Source organism: Epinephelus moara, chromosome 1, assembly GCF_006386435.1.
Source record: "Epinephelus moara isolate mb chromosome 1, YSFRI_EMoa_1.0, whole genome shotgun sequence".
NCBI classification, from domain to species: domain Eukaryota; kingdom Metazoa; phylum Chordata; class Actinopteri; order Perciformes; family Serranidae; genus Epinephelus; species Epinephelus moara.
The window spans coordinates 17,861,376-17,881,270 of NC_065506.1; the positions used below are offsets into that span (position 1 = coordinate 17,861,376).

The following is a 19,895-nucleotide window of genomic DNA, read 5'->3' on the forward strand; positions in this document are numbered from 1 at the left end:
CATTTTCTGTCTTTATGACTTCATCATAAAGAACCCTCCTACAGTATGAACTCCTACTCCCTGATAGTACATTTGCAGAGCACCTAGACCAAATTACATGTAAAACATATCAAATTTTACATTTACAGAGTGGATTATTATGCACATGCTTTATTAACGGCTTATTAACATTTATACCTGCAGATTTGGGGACTTGTTAGAAACTGAGCAACCCATGAACATTTATTAATGTTTACCCACATTTATAACTGCATTATTATCAAACAGATAACCAGCTAAGCACCTAGCAACATTCTTTAACCTTATTATGAGTGTATTCTTACTGGTTCATATGGCAGTAGCAAATTTATTAACCATCAGTAAAGCCACCGAGTGCCTGAAACAAGATTTAAAAATACAAGCACAGTATGTGCATTATAAACCCACTAATAGGGACTGTATATGCCAAAGACTTTAGAGGTCAGATATTTATGAGTGCTGGTTGTAGGGTTGTGCTCCTCAGGATGATAAAGGCATTTTACCAGTTTACATTCCACATCACATTTATTTAAAGTCTATAAGACACAAATATTGATGTGACACCCTGCATATGACTGCTTCATGATTCTTAACTCTCTCAGAGATGGCATCATGCCAGCTGTCTCCTCCTCTTCACATTGGCAACCTCCTTTGCTGCAGAATTAATTTTAAGAGCTTATTGATTGATGCTTGGCACTGCCTGGCCCCTGGCTACCTCACCGAACATAAAAGCCCTGATAAGTCCTTTAAAAAAACTTGTCTTTCCTCTCAGTTCATACACTTAATAAAAGCTGTATTGATTTTTTTCCCCCAAACAGAACACTGAGTTACTGCTTGACTAGAGATGCGTGGTTTATCTACAGGAGGATGTTATTCCCTGAAGCTTCAACAAGGAATGTAATACACATCCAAGAACATTAAATATAAGATAATTTTAATATAAGGCAATGAAAGAAATCACATCATACAAACAGGTTACACAGAAACCCCCAAAAACAGTTATCAAAAGTATATCATATTGTGGCTATGAGTAATTTAAAACCCAGCCCACCCCTGATGCAACAACTTGTCAAGCTGAATATTATAAAGTGCTTTCTCATTATTTTGTTGTATGCAATCATCACAAAGGCAAAGTCATTACAGTTTTCTGAACATGTACCTAACTGACCTCTCAGGCACTAAACAAGCCTACACAATATTTATTAGCCTTCTAACTATTCGCAGCAGTCAAATGAACCCATACTGTTTTAAGAATCTCTTCAATTACATGATTTCCCTTGCTTTGCAACTGTCATATTTAAAAAAAAATGCATCCAGCAGTAGGGTCCATTTTCAACATTGTAAGTCAGCATCTTTCTCCTTCTACGGAACAGTCAGTTCTTCCCTCTAAAGAAAAGAGGAAAGAAAAAAGTTAATCATTTTTTTAATTTCATGTTTTGGTTCAACAAATACCAAATGGTAGACAAAGAAAGACAGTCACTTAGATGGGATTTTAATTTGTAATGCGTACTGCATATACAACAGCAGACAAGCGGTACCTTCTCCATATACCACCAAACCACAGATATTATGCATCCCAATCCCAATTACTGCAAGCAACAACATGCAGAGGGCAACATGAACATGTTGGTGACTGCATGAAGGATGGAGTGATGCAAGTATTAATTCCCGCTGGTTGGAAAAGACGGATGAGTGGAGAAAGAGAATGATAAAACAAACTGCAGAAATAAAGAGATGAAGTTAATGGTATTCCAGGGCCTTGAATGTAACACAAGGAGTGTGACTGACAAGCTCATTGGACATAGATTATTTTCAATCAACTAGAGACACCTAGTGGTCAGTTAATGCAAAACACTGTACTGTCCAAACAGGTCCTCCAAGTTCTTTTGTCTTTTAAAAGATATAACATCTATTGTTTCTTTGAATATCACATTGACCCTGGAAATCTGGGGTTAAAATGTCAAAAGAAGGGGTCCAAAAGAAGCTGGCAAGAAAAGATAAGGCACTGCAGTAAGCAACACTATAACATGGCATGGCAGGAGGGATGCAGGGGAGAGGTCTGGGTTGGAGGGAAGCACACCTGGCAACAAAGGTTCCCTGGATGAGTCCAAGACCTGGTGAAGATGAAGCCAGGTCAGAAGTGTATCTCTTTCCTACACCTTTTTTTGTCTCTTACATACAAAGACAACCATATTCACACATCCATACACATCCATCCAACCTTCTCTCAGAACTCCTCAATGAAACTAGGACCTCAGGGTGACAAATATAAGGACCGGCAAGGTACTTTTGGATTTTTTTGTATATTTACAACAAACATACCACCGTTAGTAGGTCAATTTCATAACTTCCAGGCAGCCTTTGATTCAATTCATGCCAGTTGTGGATGTGAATTGGGCCCATATCCTAAATGCGACCTTATGCACATACCTATGTACACCGACCAGCCAAAATATTGGCAAAACATTGATTATTTTGTTATAATGCAATGTTCTACTGGGAAACCTTGAGTCCTGACATTTATGTGGATGCCATCTCATGTGCTCCACCCACCTAAACACCGTTGCAGACCAAGCACACTCCTCTCATGGCAACACCACTCCCCAATGGCAGTGGCCCCCACAGCAGGAAAACGCACCATGTCACACCGCAAAAACTGCTCACGAATGGCCTAGGGAATGATACGAAGGGCGTCGACCTGGCCTCGAAATTCCCCAGATCCCAATCTGATCGAGCATCTGCGTGACGTGCTATTACCTCACCTCGCGACCCACAGCACTCAAAGGATCCTCCGCCAACACCCTGGTGCCAGACACAACAGGACACCCTCCCTGAGATCCTGTGTCGTTGCCTCGACAGGTTAGAGCCAAGTCCAATCTGGGGTACCTTTGTGGTACCGACATGTCTCACAGATGCTTGATCAGATTGGGATCTGGGGAATTTGGAGGCGCGCTTGACGCCTCGAGCTCTTTGTAACTTTCCCCAGGCCATTCCTGAGCAGGTTTCGTACTGTGACATGGTGCATTGTCCTGCTGGTGAGGCCACTGTAAGCAGGGAGTGCCGTTGCCATGGGAAGGTGTATTTGTTCTGCAATGGTCTTTGGATAGGTGGTGCGGGTCAAATAGCATCCACATGAATGCCAGGACCAAAGGCTTCCCAGGAGAACACTGCATTGTAACAAGACGATCAATGTTATTCACCTAACCAGCCAGTGGTTTTAATGTTTGGCTTATCAGTATATTTGCATATGAGCTGAGACGCATTTAAATACAGATAACACAACCTGTCCTTAGCTCACTGTGGGAGATGCCACCAAATAGTAATGACTGGGTGTAACACACACTGTCACATGTCAGGCTACTAAGTGTGTAAATAACAGCTGTCTTTCATTGCTGTGCATTGAGTTCTTGAAAGACAGGACAACATCCTGGAATGGAGTCAGTCACTATACTACAACTGGGTGACTAATAGCGATTTCTGAAGAGCACGCCTGAACATGCAATGACAGTGTAGTCATACTGTAGTGTTTACTCAGTGCCTCTTACTACAGAGAGCTGAGTGATGTAAAATGAAGGTTAGATTCAAAAGAGGTTTGAAACACAACCTAAGGCCTAACAACAGAAAAATCACTAAATTAAAAACTGCAGATCCTATTTTTCACTTCTTCTTATATTGACTCATAAGATTATAAATATCTGATTCATGCTGTGGACCATGCAGTTAATAAAGGCAGCAGCATCTAAGATTTAAACATTAACACAAACTAACACTCACAGTCAAAACTTAGTTCACATGATTTTCAACATCAGGCAAAGAAACACTAAAAGGAACAGGGTAAAAACTGCCTAGGATCATTTCCCTTGAGGCTGCCATTCAATAAGTGGACTAACTTATCTTGCAAGAGCCACAGGTGGTCGGGTGCGACCGGCTTCCTTTAAGTTTACTTGCATGACAAAGGCAGCTGCTCGGCATACTGGAAACGATGCAAACAATGTAGCTGCATTTGTAAGAGCAAATTTTTCTTTACTGTTTTGTTTAAAACAATAGCAGACCAAGAAAAAACTTGCTCTGCAGACAGGCTGCAATAATGAGGAAGCAAATCCTCGGGGCTGACGAGGACATGGCTGAACAGGTAAGATGCTTCTTTTATTATGTTATGCACAGGCAGCTCGGCACTGAAGCACACAAGCCTTGTTCGTATTAGTAAATATTGTGAGCATACATCTTGGCAGTAAGCCTTGCTGTGCACTTCAGTCTTTACAAAAGTGCTGTGTTGACTTTGTCTTCATGAACTGGTGGTAAAAAAATCTTATGTCACAGATACATGAGCAGTGAAGTTCCTCAGAAACACACTGAACCTGTCTGAATGTGGAAAGCTCCAACAGGAAGTACCACTAATGTGCTTTGAACTCTCACCTCATAGGTAGTTCCTTTCCAGAACTGCCTCATCTCTCCCCTGCACCCAGCCACTATGGCGGAGGTTATCAGGGTGAAGGGCACCAGGTAGAGTAGGGCGGGCTGGCCCATCCCTGTCAGCAGCATCACAGCAAATGTCACTATCATTCCCAGCAGGTAGGCTACAGGGAGAGGGAGAGACGGACAAAAACAAACACAGAGGCAGACAGGAAAGGTAAACCTAAAACTTGCACCACACAAAGATACAATCACATCTTGTATCTACTAAAAATCTATCAGCAAACTGCTTAATATGGGAAAAGAAAAGACTGGAGACACCTAGTGGTAAACAAAAACATGTCAGCATTTAAGTATAAAAAGACTCACAATTTATCTTCTGACATACACATATCTATTACACATCTATTAACATTAAATGGGATAAGATGTATATTTAGCTTTGATTAATTTCAGTTACTTTACAGTTACAACATATGAATAACATAATTGTATTTGAGTTGTGATGTACCTATGCAGCAGCAGACGAAGTAAATCTTCTTGCTGCTGTTGATCCAAACATCAAATCTGCTGCAGTAGGCCACCAAGAGACCTGTTGGACCAATGAGGATGCAGAGGTTGAGTAAAACATCACACTGCAAATGCTTGTCTTCATTTATTCTTTCTTAGCTCAGAGGCAGAGCTGACATTTGTATTTCTGCTTTTTAAATGTAGCTGGTTTTGGTACTTTTAAAGCAACAAGAAAGCAACACATATGACATTCAAACGAGCAAGTAACTTCAATAACACACACCTTATCCAGACAACAGTATTCTCTATTAGCAGCGGAAGAAAAATTGATACAGTATAGTATTGCAATATTTCTGTATGGCAATATCATATTGTCACACAAGGATGGGATAGGATGAGTGTCATTAAGATACAGACAACAGTTTGTTAAATGTACAGAGCAACTATTGTGCTTGCATCCACCACCTCCTACAATGTTCTGACTAATAACTCCACAACCATGAAAAGTAGAGGAGTATGTTTTTTTTAACTAATAAATAAGTACTGAACAGTGCACATCATGTGTTTAGGTTTTCCCTCTTTTCCTCTATGGTTTTTATGAGTTGATATAATGTAGCTAAACTGAGTGGTAACCAGCAGCCATTGTTTTCTGTATTTAAAATGTGCACCAGGAACAGTTTAAACACTGACAGCGACACTTTAACCTCACCTGGAACAATGATGTCTCCATAACCCAGAATGGAGAACTGCATCCCACACAGGTTCTGAGCCCAAGCTGAGAACCGCGGGACACGCATCACCACTGGCAGCTGAGAAAATAAAACATTAAAATGACTTTATATGTTTACAATGATATCAAGTGTGACAGCAGAATTATTATGCTGTATGTAACCTAATACAGCACGCTGTACATTGTATTGTACTAACTCCATCTGTTTACATTCATTTAATTTCTGTTGGCTTTCCCAATTTGACATAATGCTCTGTTTTGATGTTCATATAATTAATATGATGCCAACAGATTTTAATTTTAATTTTTTTGCCACAGGTGTTGGAAATTAACACAGTTTACATTGAATGTTTTTGAACTTTACCTGAGACCGTTTGCTTTGATTTCATTCAAGTGGCTAAGTGTTAGCAAACACATACCTTTTTTTTTGTTTAAAGTAACCTCCAAGACATTAACAACCTGCTGTTTCCAGAAATTCACACAAACATATAATGGGAACTTTTTACACAATAACCTGCTAAATACAATTTTGCTGTGAGTACACAGGAATGCTGCTCGTGTAACATTCACATTCACTAATGGCTTAACATTCCTCAGTGAAACCTCCGGGTACCTCTAACTGAGGAGCAAAAACACTGACATTGGTCACACTAAAACTATGTTTTACTCAGATGAAATATAAGTACAGAAAGTTTTCTATAAACAAACAAAAAATTGATCCCCCTGAATATTAAATCACAAACAACATGGGAACACTGCTCCTAAACTGATTCAGCCTGAGTAGAAATACTGAGTTCAAAATACAAACTCAAGTAACTTATCAGCACACATCACCTGACTGTCATGAGAGTCTGCATGGGTGTTTCTTTCCCTTGCATCACATTTCCCTTTTGCGTGGGGTTTCAGTAAAAGCATATGTGTATCCTGCAAGTACCTTGCTTTCATATGGAGGCTGACCACAATAGAGAAAATGAATCACAATTGATCCAGAACTTTATTATATCTACATACGGTATATAATTTATTTATTTTTTTAAATTTGGCTGAAAGAATGCATTTGAGTCACTGCTTAAGTACGGCATTTTTATTACTTGCTTGCTTTCTTTAATCTCTCCTGTTAACCACATTTTAATAGTCAGTGTGGCAGTATCTGGTTGATACTTTCCTCATCAGATTTTTATCACATAGCTGGAAAGCCTTTATAAAAAGGGGAATTCTGCAAATGAGAATCTACGTCAGACTAAACATCTACAACCCCAATCCCTTCCCACGCACCTCAAGCTGTAGCATTAAGAAAAGGAGTGGGAGGTTAACAAGTCAAGCCTTACTTTCTCAGAGGGAGCCTGGGGTTCAGCGGGGACCTCCACCATGTTACCTTGCGTCTACGACAGAGCCCACCCAACCCCAACGCACAGTTAGTCAATCAGTCTATCATTCCCCTTTAGGGCATCAACAACAAGCAGTGCAGATCAGCCAGGATGTTAATAAAGCCAGCGCAAAGATGAAGGGGAATTCCACCAAGCACAGCTTTTAGTTTGTTGTTCAGGACTTAGGTGATAAGGCTCCAGCACTCCTACATTCACAAACTCCTACACACTGCTCTTCTTAAACATAAATGTACTCCACCAATTTATTTATTCACAGAACAATGTTTCAGTATTTAGTCCCCCAATTAAGGCCCTGTTTAGATGACAACGGTTTCTCTAAAAACGGAAAAGTCTGTCCTTTGCATTTAAAACTTCTGCGTTCATATGAAGACGTTATTGAAACGATCCCCGTTCACACGGAGCCGCATAATCTACTGGAAACGCTGTAGTATGCACGCCAGGCCGATGGGTGGCAGTGTAAATTTGCAAAGCAACACCACGGCATAACGCCATGTGCCTGCGCTGAAGCGCCTTCCTCTACAACACGGTGATTACATACCAAAACAAAGAAGACACACTGGGGAAAGCATGTACAGATAGCTTTATCTGGATGGACGACGAGGTGGATTTGCTACAGTAACAGATCTACACTTCACTTCAAATCAACAGGGTGAGCAGCACAAACAGAGCTCAGCATTGTTGTTGTGACGGCCGGCATGCCTAGTGACTGGAACCGTAATACGCATGTGCGAAAAGTCTCCGTTTTCAGAGGAACAGCATATTGCAAGTTTACATGACAACGGAGACGCTGCCGTTTCCAAAAAGTTGCACTCTGGAACCCGTTTTCAAAACGTTGCATTTTCAGGCACCCAAAACGCCGCTGTCGTGTAAACGATCAGCCAAACGCAACTAAAATTTACCGTTTTCAGTTGAAATCGTTGTCGTATAAACTGGGCCTAAGTAAACAAGTTTGGGCAATCAGCACTCAAAGACAATTCTAGGACAGTACAAAGTGCCTGAGCTGGTTTCAAAAAACAATGATGCGAACAAACATAAAGCATTCATTCATTTCTGTTGTAAATCTAGATATTTAAACTAGTAAATGAATTAATCAAAGAATTAATGTGGACTTTGAGATTTTTTACAATTGGTGGAGTTCCCCTTCAAGGTAGGAGGTGATGCAGTGAGACTTACCTTCTCTCCAGATGCATCTGGGCCCAGGGCAACCTGTACCATAATGCTGACTCCATTCTGTAGATAGAGAAAGAGATGCTGAGCATTCATATCATGTTACTTATCCATTTGTTAAACCATCATGCATCACACTGAAACACCAACGCTGCAAAAATCACATGATACTCGCATCTGTATGTAGTCGTGTGCACGTTTCCCTTGCAAATCATCACTTCTTCACTTAATTAAGCTTTTGTGCATCAGTAAAATGTTAACTCAGTGCCAACACACTTTAAGTTCAAGTCCCACTGATTGTCACACACGAGTGTGTAAAATTTGTTCTCCGCATTTGACCCATCCCCTGAGGGAGCGGTGAGCAGCAGCGGTGCCACGCTTGGGAATCATGGGGTAAATCAGTAGCAGTTAAGTATGCGAAAAACCCTACCATTCCAGGCCTGAGAAAAAAACAAACAAACAATGACAGAATAAATAAATGTACTCGTACCTTGGTGAAGAAAGGAGTGATGAAAACGAAGAAGACGTCATACACAAGCAGGAGGCTCAGTAGAATCACACAGATCTGTGCAAATATGAGGAAAATCACAGACTGATTCCAGCACTGATAAAATTGGGGAAATATATATTTTAACATTCCACTGCTTTATCAGGATTGCTTGCATTGCTTGTGATGGTAAATGTGTAGAAGTCTGTCGTCTGATGCAAAGATAACAAGATCTCGGACAATGGGACAGTGCGTAACATACTACTGGCAGAGGACAGTGAATATAAAAATACATTTCAATAGGTATAAAATTGAGAGTACAAGTAGTCATTATGCCTAACAAAGTACAAACAAAACATCCCCTGGAGTAAAGATATAATAATGAAAGAAGAGAGTGTGATTCTCAGAGACGAAGGGCTGTTAAGAGTTACCTTGAAGTTGGACAGTGAAATGGTCTTCATGAAGTTGAGGCAGAAAGCAATGCCAAGGAGGTCCTGCAAGATCCATATCCATCTACAGGGACATGAAAAGCTCTTTTACCTTGTGTTTTAACCTCAGCATTTGCATTTTTAACTTCAACAAGAGCAGTCTAGCTCTATTTAAGGATACAGCACACAAGGGAAACGCATGAAGTTACACACTATTACAAATACTTTCTTTCTTTTTTCTTTTTTTTAAGATATTTTTTGGGGCCTTTTTTGCCGTTAATGGACAGCACAGCTAAGTGTGAAATGGGGAGAGAGAAAGGGGATGACATGCAGCAAAGGGCCACAGGCTGGACTCGAGCCCGGGCCGCTGCGGCAAGAGCCTTGTACATGGGGCGCCTGCTCTATCCACCAAGCCACCAACGTCCCAATTACAAATAATTTCTGCTATGACTCATGACACAAAGTCGAGAGCAACATAAATGGACGACGACTGATTTTGCAGCCATATGTTTGATGACTTACCATGAGACTTTATTTTATAATGTTGTTGACTTTTACATTCACAAACTCAGACTAAGCTGTCATATTGTGTAAATTCTAGTAACACTGACACACATAAGGTACTTGAGTTGCAATAATCCTGTTAACACAACACATTGAACATCACTGATTACATTATCATTATCATTTATTATTAATATATAATTTAGATGTTTGCTTACTGAAACATAAGTCATCCTTCAAATTTCATAGAAGACATATTTATTCTGTATCTTAAAATATGTTTTCATCAATATTCACACAGCACCATGCTCCTACGTTTATTACTGCAGTCACAAGTATGTGTCACCATTGAGACATAATGTCCTTCATACCTGCTTCCATGGTGACGGATGGGAATAAAAAGCCCTGCAATCATCTTTCTGGCGAGTTCACATTTGGCTTTAAATATACAAAGCTTTAACAAATAACACTGGCTGGGGTAATGTAATGTTTAAAACACTGCTGCTGCTGTTTTTAGTAGATTTTTCTGACCAATAAGCTTTTCCTGCTTCACCACCCAAACAGTCCCCTGTGGTGGGAGCGCAGCCATGTCTGAGTGTGAGAGTGAAACAAACAGGATCATGGTTGTGTGTTTTGTGTGCTTGTTTGCCCTCACAGTACCTGTCTTCATTCCTGTAGACCCCCCAGACCACGGCAATGCCTATGCACACACTAGCCAGAATGAGAGACCTCACTGAGAGGTTGCAATTTCGGATAGAGAATCTAGAAAAAGACACAGACAATAATAATAAACAGAGACTTTTGGCACTTGAGGCTTGTCTGGTAGGGAGTGATTCAGAGACAGACATGTTGACACAAACAGATCTGTTTCACATCCTCCCACTGTGACCACAACCTCTGTCTTGTTTAGACTGGGAAAAAGTTACAGTATTTATGGAGAAACCAAGAAAATGGTAAAACATTCACACATATTCACATATACTGAGCTGTTTTCAGGTAGTATTGGCACACATCTGTTCAGGCTGACATTGTTATTGCTATGTTATCACTTTTTGTAAAGAAATAACACTGTCTGCTGGTCTTAAATAACACCATTATCGCTTATATACTTGCCCAACAATGGTGGAATGTGTGTGCGTGTGTGTGTAAACTTTTTTTGAAAGAGTGATGCCCATACCTCCCAGCGGCACAACCAATTTTTTCCAACACTGCATCTAGACAGCTGAACAGTGCAGAGGCAGACGCCAGGCAGAATATAGCAATGATGACGTAAACTTGGGGGAAAACGAAACACAAATCACATTAACATAAATCAAGATATAATTACTACTTTGGAGAACACAAGACCTGTTTTTTGTCTCACTCACTCACCAAGGATGTTGTAGAAGTAGTACATGAGGACCAGCATCCCACACATCAGGGCAACAAAGATGACCACTTTGAGAGGAGAGTACAGGGAGAGCTCTCCGCTGTCTGCTTTGCTCTCTCCCCCTCCTCCCCCCGCCGCACCACCATTCAACCGGTCTCTGCCACAAACAGAAAAACATTTAACTATTTCTGTATGTATTTTAGGCTCATTGTTTATAAAACTGGTGGTTCTTGGAAAAAACAGGGGGTGGACCGTACAACTGAATGCAATCTGATATAATAGCACCACGATAAATATAACCTTTGGTTAAGTACTGTATGTATTGCTTGTTGACAATGCCATCAACTGTATGTTAAAAATACATACTAACAAACAGCCCCTTCAGAATGCTGCAATGTCGATTGCAACTACTGTAGTCTCTCGCATAACATCATCAAACTCACTTCATGTTTCTGGTAGTAAAGATGCAGACATGTGGACAATAACACACTCGCATATACCAACAAAAAATTACTGCTAATGAGCGTGCAAGGAAATTCCCCAATGTTCTGCCCGAAAGCTGAAGTCAACAGCTTTGCACCGCATGCAATGTTGTGATGGAACACTTTTCTACTGCAAAACACAGTCTGAGAATGACTGAGGCGCATGGACAACGGACAAGACACATCACCACAGCGGCTGTTGCATCCAGATCTATTGCACATGCTCAAAAATCAAGGTCAGTTAGCTGAAATACGCATGGTTAGTGGTAACATTAGTGTAGTATTAATCACAAGTGGTGCATTTTCATTCTGATTTTAACAACTTGCCTTCAATTTTCAAAAAAATTATACCAACTATTTTTGCAATTATTACTTGCTCCTGCAAATAAAAAACATTGCGTCAAGCATCAGTTGTTTTTTTTTTTTTTTTTTTTTTTTTTTAATAGAAAAGCTGCTGTTAAATTTTAGGCCACAACAATCCCAAAAAAACCCTGCAAAATCCTGGAGGGACTGCTACGCCGGAATTATACATTATTCTAATATGTTCTCTAGTTTGATTTAATCAAAATTTACAGATACTAGGACGGTAACGGTACATGTATTTGTGTCGAACCGTTCGGTACGCAACTTTCGGTTCGGCACAACCCTGTAACGAATTATTGGGCGCAGGATATTATTTTATTTTATTTTGTTTTATTTTAATTCCGTTTTTGCGAGCCGAACCATTTAAAATATCTAGTTCCCCGACGGACATAATTGAGTGACGGACCGAGTCCGACCGTAAATCTCCGCTTTCACTTTGTGCAGCGCATTCTCGCATTTTGACAACATGGCAAGTGAGCCTGACGAACCTGAAGACCCACCCGCAAACCTTAAGTCCTCCGTTTGGGAACACTTTGGTTTCAGGGTAAAATACGAAGATGGAAATAAACAAGTTGACAAGACAAAAGCAGTGTGCCGACACTGCAGAACAGCGGTCGGGTATGTACTTGGAAACACGTCTAACATGCTAACGCATCTAAAGCGACACCACCCGAGTTTGAACGTTAACCGGCACGACTAGAAAAAGCAATCTGGTGCAAACTACGATATCGTCGTCGTTTAAAAAGAAAGAGCGTTTCCCTGACCATCGCGCTAAAGAAATAATCAACGCCATTGGAGTTGAGTAAAATTGTTTAAGCTGCACTTTAGATATAAGCATGTTTTGTTTACTGCACTTTAACAAAGTGGGAAAGCTAAGTAAGTTCCTAGTAAAACTGAATCTGAGCAGGCTTTAAAGCTGACCAGCTGCACTATACTTTTTATTTTAATTGAGTAAAACTGTTAAAGCAGAAATGTATATTTATATTTTTCATTCAAAAAATGTGTTAAAAAAACAGCAGGATTTTATTTTTCACTTTTATATTTCTATTTTCATTCAAACAATGTGAAAAAGCAGGATTTTATATATATTTGTTTCATTCAAAAATTTTGTAAAAAGAGTTAACTGCTGTGGTGGTATGTTTTAATAAGGTTACCAATAAGTAAAAGATATTTAATAGTTGTCTATTTTTTTCATTACTGTACCGAAAAAAACCGAAACGTGACTTGTGTACTGAGGTATGTACCGAACCGAGATTTTTGTGTACTGTTACACCCCTAACAGATACTGCTCTCTATGTGAAGCTGACGCTGTAATATCACACCTCTCACAGGCCCCGCTCCAGTAGCCACCCAAGGCGACCGTGATGATGGCAATCAGCAGCATGACTCCGATGCTTGCATCAATCTTTGAGTGAGGTGGAGCATAAAGCTTCACCTGCATGTCTTCACCAAACACCTGAGGACAAACAAATAGCATAAACATTTAATGTTGCATCAAGTTTGACCTTCATCAAAATGAACTTTATAAAAGGGGTGGCAAGACCAAATTCAGTATCAGCAGAAAAAGTAAAGACCAGCTGACCTGCTTTGCTTCAAGGAAGTCCCTGTGCCTCATAAGAGCCAGAGGAATATGGACCTTTGCATATTCAGAGTCATTGGCTGATGGCGTGATCTGAAGAAACAAGAAGTACACAAGAGATTTTTACAAATACAGTTGATAAGACTTAAGGAAATGTCTTATCTGGCCTTTAGTGAGTAACTTATTGTGTAATATATTGTCAAGTAGGCATAGAAAAGATGACGCATGAAACCGATCATGATGACGGGAAACAAGAAAATTTGTTTTCCATGGAAAATATATATTTTGATGGAAGTCCCCACATCTGCACCACTGGTGGATCACTTCCCTTTTTTCTGAATCACTTCTGCATGTGTGTCTTATAAGTGACATTAGGAAATCCTGACACTGTTATCATGATCAGTTAAATGTCAAATCACATCCCTGTATGTCTACAAACAAAACACAGATTGATGTAAATGTCCTACCAATAATTTGGTGCTAGCAATGAGCAAAGTTGTCGCTCCAAGGCTTTGAGCAACCATAGCTTTCTGGCTGAAATCACAGTCCCCCCTCATCACCACAATCGCTTTGTCCTTCACCACATCTGGACTGACCCCAGAGCTGTTACACAGCAGAGTGGACGTCAGATTCACCAGTGGATACTGCAACTGGAAAAGTGAAGACAATAAGTGATTAAACTGCAAATGTTAATGTGCAGTTCTGCATTAACCAGAGTGGTAAACCAGGCAGCCACCAGGTTGTAAATACAGGATCAAGTGACATTTTTAAGTTCAACTATGGCACACATTGGCATCGTCCATTTCTGTCCTGATGTCAGAAACATAGAAAAAACTATTTAAAAATAGACAGAAAAAGACAGAAAATAGAACAAATGACTTAAGATATCAATAAAAGTCAGGGTTACTTGTACTTTACTGTTCTGATACTAATAAGTCCAAATCAGAAACTAAAAAGGTTTGAAAAACTTACAGCAGCATCAAGGGTTTGTGACAGGGGGGTCCAGGAATGGTTGTGGACGATGCAGTACTCCTTTTCTGTACTTCCATTTGAGATGTGCAAGATCGCCTCTTGGCAGTTTATCTGTTGGGAAGAAATATTAATCTCTTAAGCTCCACATAAACTCAAAAGTGAAGAAAATATCTTAACCGGACCAAGCAATGTAAGATGAAATTAATGAATCAAACTAAGACACTGTGTTGGGCAAAGGAGTGGACAGAAAACAGCAGATTAACTGCACCAGTAAAAATCATTCAAATTAAACCATATGTGAAAAAGAAAAAAAAACCCTGTTGATTGTTAACCTCCTTACAACTCATGTCCACAAGTCCACAACATGAGACGATTTGTCTCAGATATATAATGCTTATATTTTAGGAGCCAAACAAATTGCTCTAAATTGATACTGGGCTAAATCTAATGTATTTAAAACATTGTAGTGTTTCTTAATCGTTTCCATGGCTTTATTTTATGTGAAGTTAGATCCAGCCCTAACACTGACACATATTCCTTTAAATGCTGTCATTTCACTTTTAAAACAACAAATCCATGCAAACTGAAATGTTATATAGACCAGCCTGACTTGAAGTCATTTAAAGCTTGCAGAAGACTTTTGTTTTCCTTTATCAGTTCTTTTCCCACGATAGTTTGTATCCCAAGTGGTAACCAAACACTGTCAAACACTGTCCAAAGACTGCACTGTGATCATTAAATTTCTCAGTGATCAATAAATCTGTCCTCATTCCTGACATAAACACTTCCTTGTTGGTGACGTTCAGGGACGTCAGGGAAATCACCCTCAGCCTGCCCTCGAGTTTCACTTCTGTGTAACGTTAAATTAGCTAAATTAGATTTTAACTGCGTAATTTAACTATAGTTTTGGAAACTGTTCCCCACATTAACGTCTTCCCCAACATTTCACATTAATTCAACACATACATTCATTTTCCAAGCTTGAACCACACTAGCTGATGCTAGCGCTGAAGCTAACGCTAGCTCACTGACAGCAGTCATTTGTCTCGTTGTGTACCGGACAACGCGGCGCTTCTGCTACACATATTAGCACAGTGTGTTGACTACATCATAAGAATATAGTTTGGACAGTCAACAGCAGGGATAGCTGACTTGTTTTTCGACGGTACAAGTTCAACTATCAGGCCCGTTTGATGCTGACGCATACCCAGTTTAGTTTTTGTTACTATCGTCCATCAACTTACCTGCGATGCCAAGAAAATGAGCGACAAAATGATGATCCCGACAGCTCTCTCCATTTTGGTAACATTCGTTTTCTTACGTAGTTCGGTGGCATCCGCATTAATTGACTTGTATATGGCACGGAGACACTTTTTTATTCGCTAAGTGACTCGTATCTTCATTGCTATTGTTTAGCTTGCCAGTAGCTGCCAGGTACTTCCTGTATTGGCTCGTGACACATGACACGCTGACCCATTGGTTTCTGTTTCACCCAACAGCGTCTACAGCAGCAACAGATACACTCTCCGTTAAACGACTTAAAATAATACAGAGGTGAAAGCAGCAACACAAGTCATACACTCACATGTAAAATTAGATTAATATTTTTAGCACAACCGGCTTTAAGTATCACAGCCTCATTATAAGTGACTGTTATTTACTTATCAGAGCAGGGGTGTTTTTTTAATATCATGGCTGTCCCCAGTAGAGCTGGACGATATGGACAGAAATTCATATCTCTGTATTTTCAGGATGAATGGCAACACATGATATGTATTTCAGTGTTTCCTAAGCAATGGGCAACATGCCACATCTTGCAAGCCACATCTGAGATGTCACAACACTTTTATAAAAACAGACTGTGATCAAAATAAAATGCAAAGTCAAAAATCTTTGAAGTGGGAGTAGAAAGTCATTTCCTCTGGCCTTTCAAATGAATCCAGCACTGGAAAATAATTCAAATAGTTTTATTTATTTAGGCTATTAATCTTATTTGTGCACACAGCATCAACAGAGGGAGGGAAGGAACAAGAGACATTTTGTCTGCATTATATACGTCTTGTATATGAAATGTCTGTGCTCTTGCTGCATTTAAAAAAGAAACAAAAAAACAACACACATCTGTCGCCTTCATCCAGGTGCGGTCTCAGTGTCACACAGTAGACTACAACTACCAAGAAGAACAGCGGTGCGCTATGATCCACCTCACACACAAACCAGCAAACAAATGCTCACCTGACACAATAAAGCTGCTCTGTCTCCCACACCTGCAGCGCAGCACTGGGTTGCACATGTGCTATTGCGCTAATTTAATTCATCTCACAAACTGATTTAGCATAGTTCGTGCAACATGTAGCCCAATGTGGCACTGTAGACTAATTAACAGACAGATTAAACAGAGTAGCTGTGCATAGCTGAGCATGTGAGAGCAGAGATGCACATTGGCATAACTTTCTGGAGGACTGGTGTTGTGTAACGCAACTTGACCCTATATTGATATCAAAAGTATTGTCAAAATCTGGGCTATATTTTGCTTGAAAGTATATTGATCGTACTACATAGTCATTATATCGCCCAGCTCTAGTCCCCAGAGCTTCACATATATTTCCTTGAGCCTCCCTGAGTGACTGGGGTAAAATGCATGACCCTCCCTCCATGTTACGGCTGTGTATGTGTTCTGTGCTGCTGTCCCTTTTTCCCTCCCTTGTAGATCTGCTCAGGTGTGCTGCATTACCTAAGGAGGTGCAGCGCACCTGGCATAGAGGAGGTGCTTAAGAGCTCCTGTGCCAGCAGCAGAGGGGAGAGGCTCTGGTGTGGGGACTGCTGGTCCTGCTGCCTCCCACCGTGGGATTTTTGTTGTCTTGTCTACTTGTTTTCATTCTAATAAATTCCATGGATTTGATTGTTTTGTTTTGTTTTAAACATATATTTATTGACATTTTGATTCAGAGTGTATACAAAGTGTACATAAACATACAATATAAACTATAACAACCCCACCCCCAACCCACCCACCAAGCATCTCATCTATCAAGGTTTACAGAGAGGAAAAGAAAAAAAAAACAGTAAGTAAATGAAGATAAAAAGAAACAAGAATACATAGAATTACAAAATTAAATACATAGTGCAATGTCATTAAAATGTATACAGACAACAGAGCGACACTACCCAGAGGTCTATAGAGCCAGTGTAGAGCAAGGCATATAAGTATTATTGCGATACACCTAATAGCAGATAAATTTATGGCATAAAAAAAAATAAAAATCAATTTTTCAAATTAACATAGAGTGCCTATGTTATGAGTACCCACAGGACGGGTTAGGAGGGAGTTACAGGATCAAGAGTATACTGCAGATCTGTTTTTTCAAGAAAACGTAAGAAAAGGCCCCAGATTTGGATTTGATTGTTTTAATAGTGTTCATGTGATCATTATGTGTCAGTGTTTGGAGTTTTGTTCGCCCCATAGGGCTGCCTGAGCAGAACTGAGCAGATCTACAAGGGAGGGAAAAAGGGACAGCAGCACAGAACACATACACAGCCATAACACTCCACCATGAATAACCATATTTCACAGTTTCTTTGATTAATGGTGTGATTTTGGAGATTTTCAAAGAAAACATGGCTTTAACACCCACTTGCAAGTTTTAGGGTTCTGAGGGTATTCAAAATAGATACAGAATATGACCATTTAAAGTTGAATGTCCCGCCCCAAAGCCAAATCTGAAAACAACAGATCATTTTGTGTCTCTTTGAAGTAATTTTGTCTTTTCTGTGGTTGTTTTGAGTCCCTTCATAGTCATTTTGTGTCTCTTTGTGGCTGTTTTAAGTATATTTGTAGTCATTTTGTGTGTCTTAGTTGAGGTTTTGCCCATTTTTGTAGTTCTTTTGGGTCAGTTTAAAGTTCATTTGCATCTCTTTAGGTATTTTTGTGGGTCTTTACAGTTTCCTTTGCATCTCTTTGCAGTCAATTTGAGTCTCTTGCTGGCAGATGAAGGCCGGATGGGACCATAAAACTTTAGGCCCTGGGGCCTGTGCTTGGTAGACCCGTTTAATAAGCCATCAGAATCAAGAATCACTTGATGGTACTCGAGGGGTTGCAGTGTTGAGTATTATTTGAATGGCTTGTTTTTCCACACTGTGCACTCATGCCACTGCTTATGATTTCTAACTGAATACTCCATATTCTGCCCTTTGCCTCTTTAGCTTTGCATGAGTAGCCTGTTAATGTATGACTCTTGCAAATCACCCATTCAGTTCAACATGACCATGGGTGAAAAAGCGGAAATGCTTTAAATGGTGATCTACCCTTAGTTTCCATCCCGTACTCTCCTCAGTACCAATTAGCTAATAGCCAGTCTGCTCACTCGTCCAAGATGTAATCTTAACGGTTGAACCTGATATTTCAAATTCATCAGTTTCACATGTGCGCGCGCACACACACACACACACACACACACACACACACACACACACACACACACACACACACAGACCATTTCTATCAGTGCAGTGATTTTTTTGAAGCATCATTTGGGTCAGGATGTATGTTATGGTAAGGTTTAGTTAATAGTGAACATGCTATCACAGTAACCATGCCAACAAGTATGTATATGTGGCTAGGTGTAAAACAATATTTAAAGTAGATTTCCCATATCAATAGGCCGCAGAAATTTACAATTCCACTTGCACGTGCAGAATAATTTGAATCTTACCTGTGTCTGTTTCAATTCTCCTACACCATTATACGAATTAATTAGCAATACGCCATCTGTAATGTGATCTGAACAGCCGTCACTGCATGATTAAGAAGCTAAAACTAACCATATGGTAATGGATTTTTAAGCGTACATGGAGACTTCCTGGCTCACTCCTGGAGCTTCACAGCACCAAGACTTGAGATAAACACAGCAGCTGCCTCGCCTTGTGTGACCCTGACCTGAGCACCCAGCTGCTGCTGCTGGGCTTTTTGCTTTAAATGTGCCACTTTCAAATCTGCTGTCTCGCTAAAGCTGTCAAGGCACACTCTAACTGGATGACAACTGCTGCTAGATGATGACAGTCATGATGCTTTCAATGCATTTTGAGTGTACACTGTTTCAGATTTAAGAAACTACAACATGAATATCTATGTTGCTGGAATTTATCACAGTGCATTTTATGTTGTCTATTTGCACAAGTCTATTTGTAGAGAAATCACACATACACTCACACACATCCAGCTGAAATCTTTGGGTGCCATGTGGGGCAGATTGATTTATGCTGATTCTGGGTGCAGTTTCAGAGTGTCAAAAAAAAACAACAAAAAAACCCCTCTACAGAAAAATGAAAAAAAATTATGTTGCAATGATGAACAGATTATTCACCATGCTTCTGTTCGCCTAATTGTTCACATAATGAGCAGATGGAACAAACAGCTGAAATTTATACTGAAGACAACCAGTTGTTACAGAGAAATGTTGCTGTTATCATATTAATTCCTTTAGCA

General features: G+C 39.9%; 1 protein-coding gene across 3 annotated transcripts; it reads right to left on the bottom strand.

Annotated features, from left to right (window-relative positions):
- Window positions 1-935: 935 nt before the first annotated feature.
- On the bottom strand, window positions 936-15,871 carry zgc:123258 (uncharacterized protein LOC641502 homolog). 3 transcript variants are annotated; one of them, XM_050042940.1, is made up of 17 exons: window positions 15,655-15,871; window positions 14,411-14,521; window positions 13,906-14,088; window positions 13,442-13,531; window positions 13,182-13,315; window positions 11,017-11,171; window positions 10,823-10,919; window positions 10,306-10,407; window positions 9,145-9,226; window positions 8,717-8,791; window positions 8,233-8,289; window positions 7,000-7,053; window positions 5,651-5,750; window positions 4,943-5,023; window positions 4,435-4,595; window positions 2,099-2,132; window positions 936-1,404 (listed from the first exon to the last, which is right to left on the bottom strand). In XM_050042940.1, exons 1-17 carry the CDS (start codon window positions 15,706-15,708, stop codon window positions 1,364-1,366), a joined length of 1,611 nt encoding a protein of 536 aa, XP_049898897.1. In that variant the 5' UTR covers window positions 15,709-15,871; the 3' UTR covers window positions 936-1,363. The 3 variants fall into 3 exon arrangements, with proteins under 3 accessions (XP_049898897.1, XP_049898916.1, XP_049898907.1); XM_050042959.1 differs by lacking the exon at window positions 7,000-7,053; XM_050042950.1 differs by lacking the exon at window positions 2,099-2,132.
- Window positions 15,872-19,895: the final 4,024 nt, after the last annotated feature.

Coding starts and splice junctions, on each gene's coding strand:
- zgc:123258 (XM_050042940.1), bottom strand. CDS start 15,708: ATGGAGAGAGCTGTCGGGATCATCATTTTGTCGCTCATTTTCTTGGCA. Junction 13,316..13,441: donor ACTTCCTTGAAGCAAAGCAG/GTCAGCTGGTCT, acceptor GTTTGTCCTCAG/GTGTTTGGTGAAGACATGCA. Junction 1,405..2,098: donor CAGGGAACCTTTGTTGCCAG/GTGTGCTTCCCT, acceptor TCTTTTCTTTAG/AGGGAAGAACTGACTGTTCC.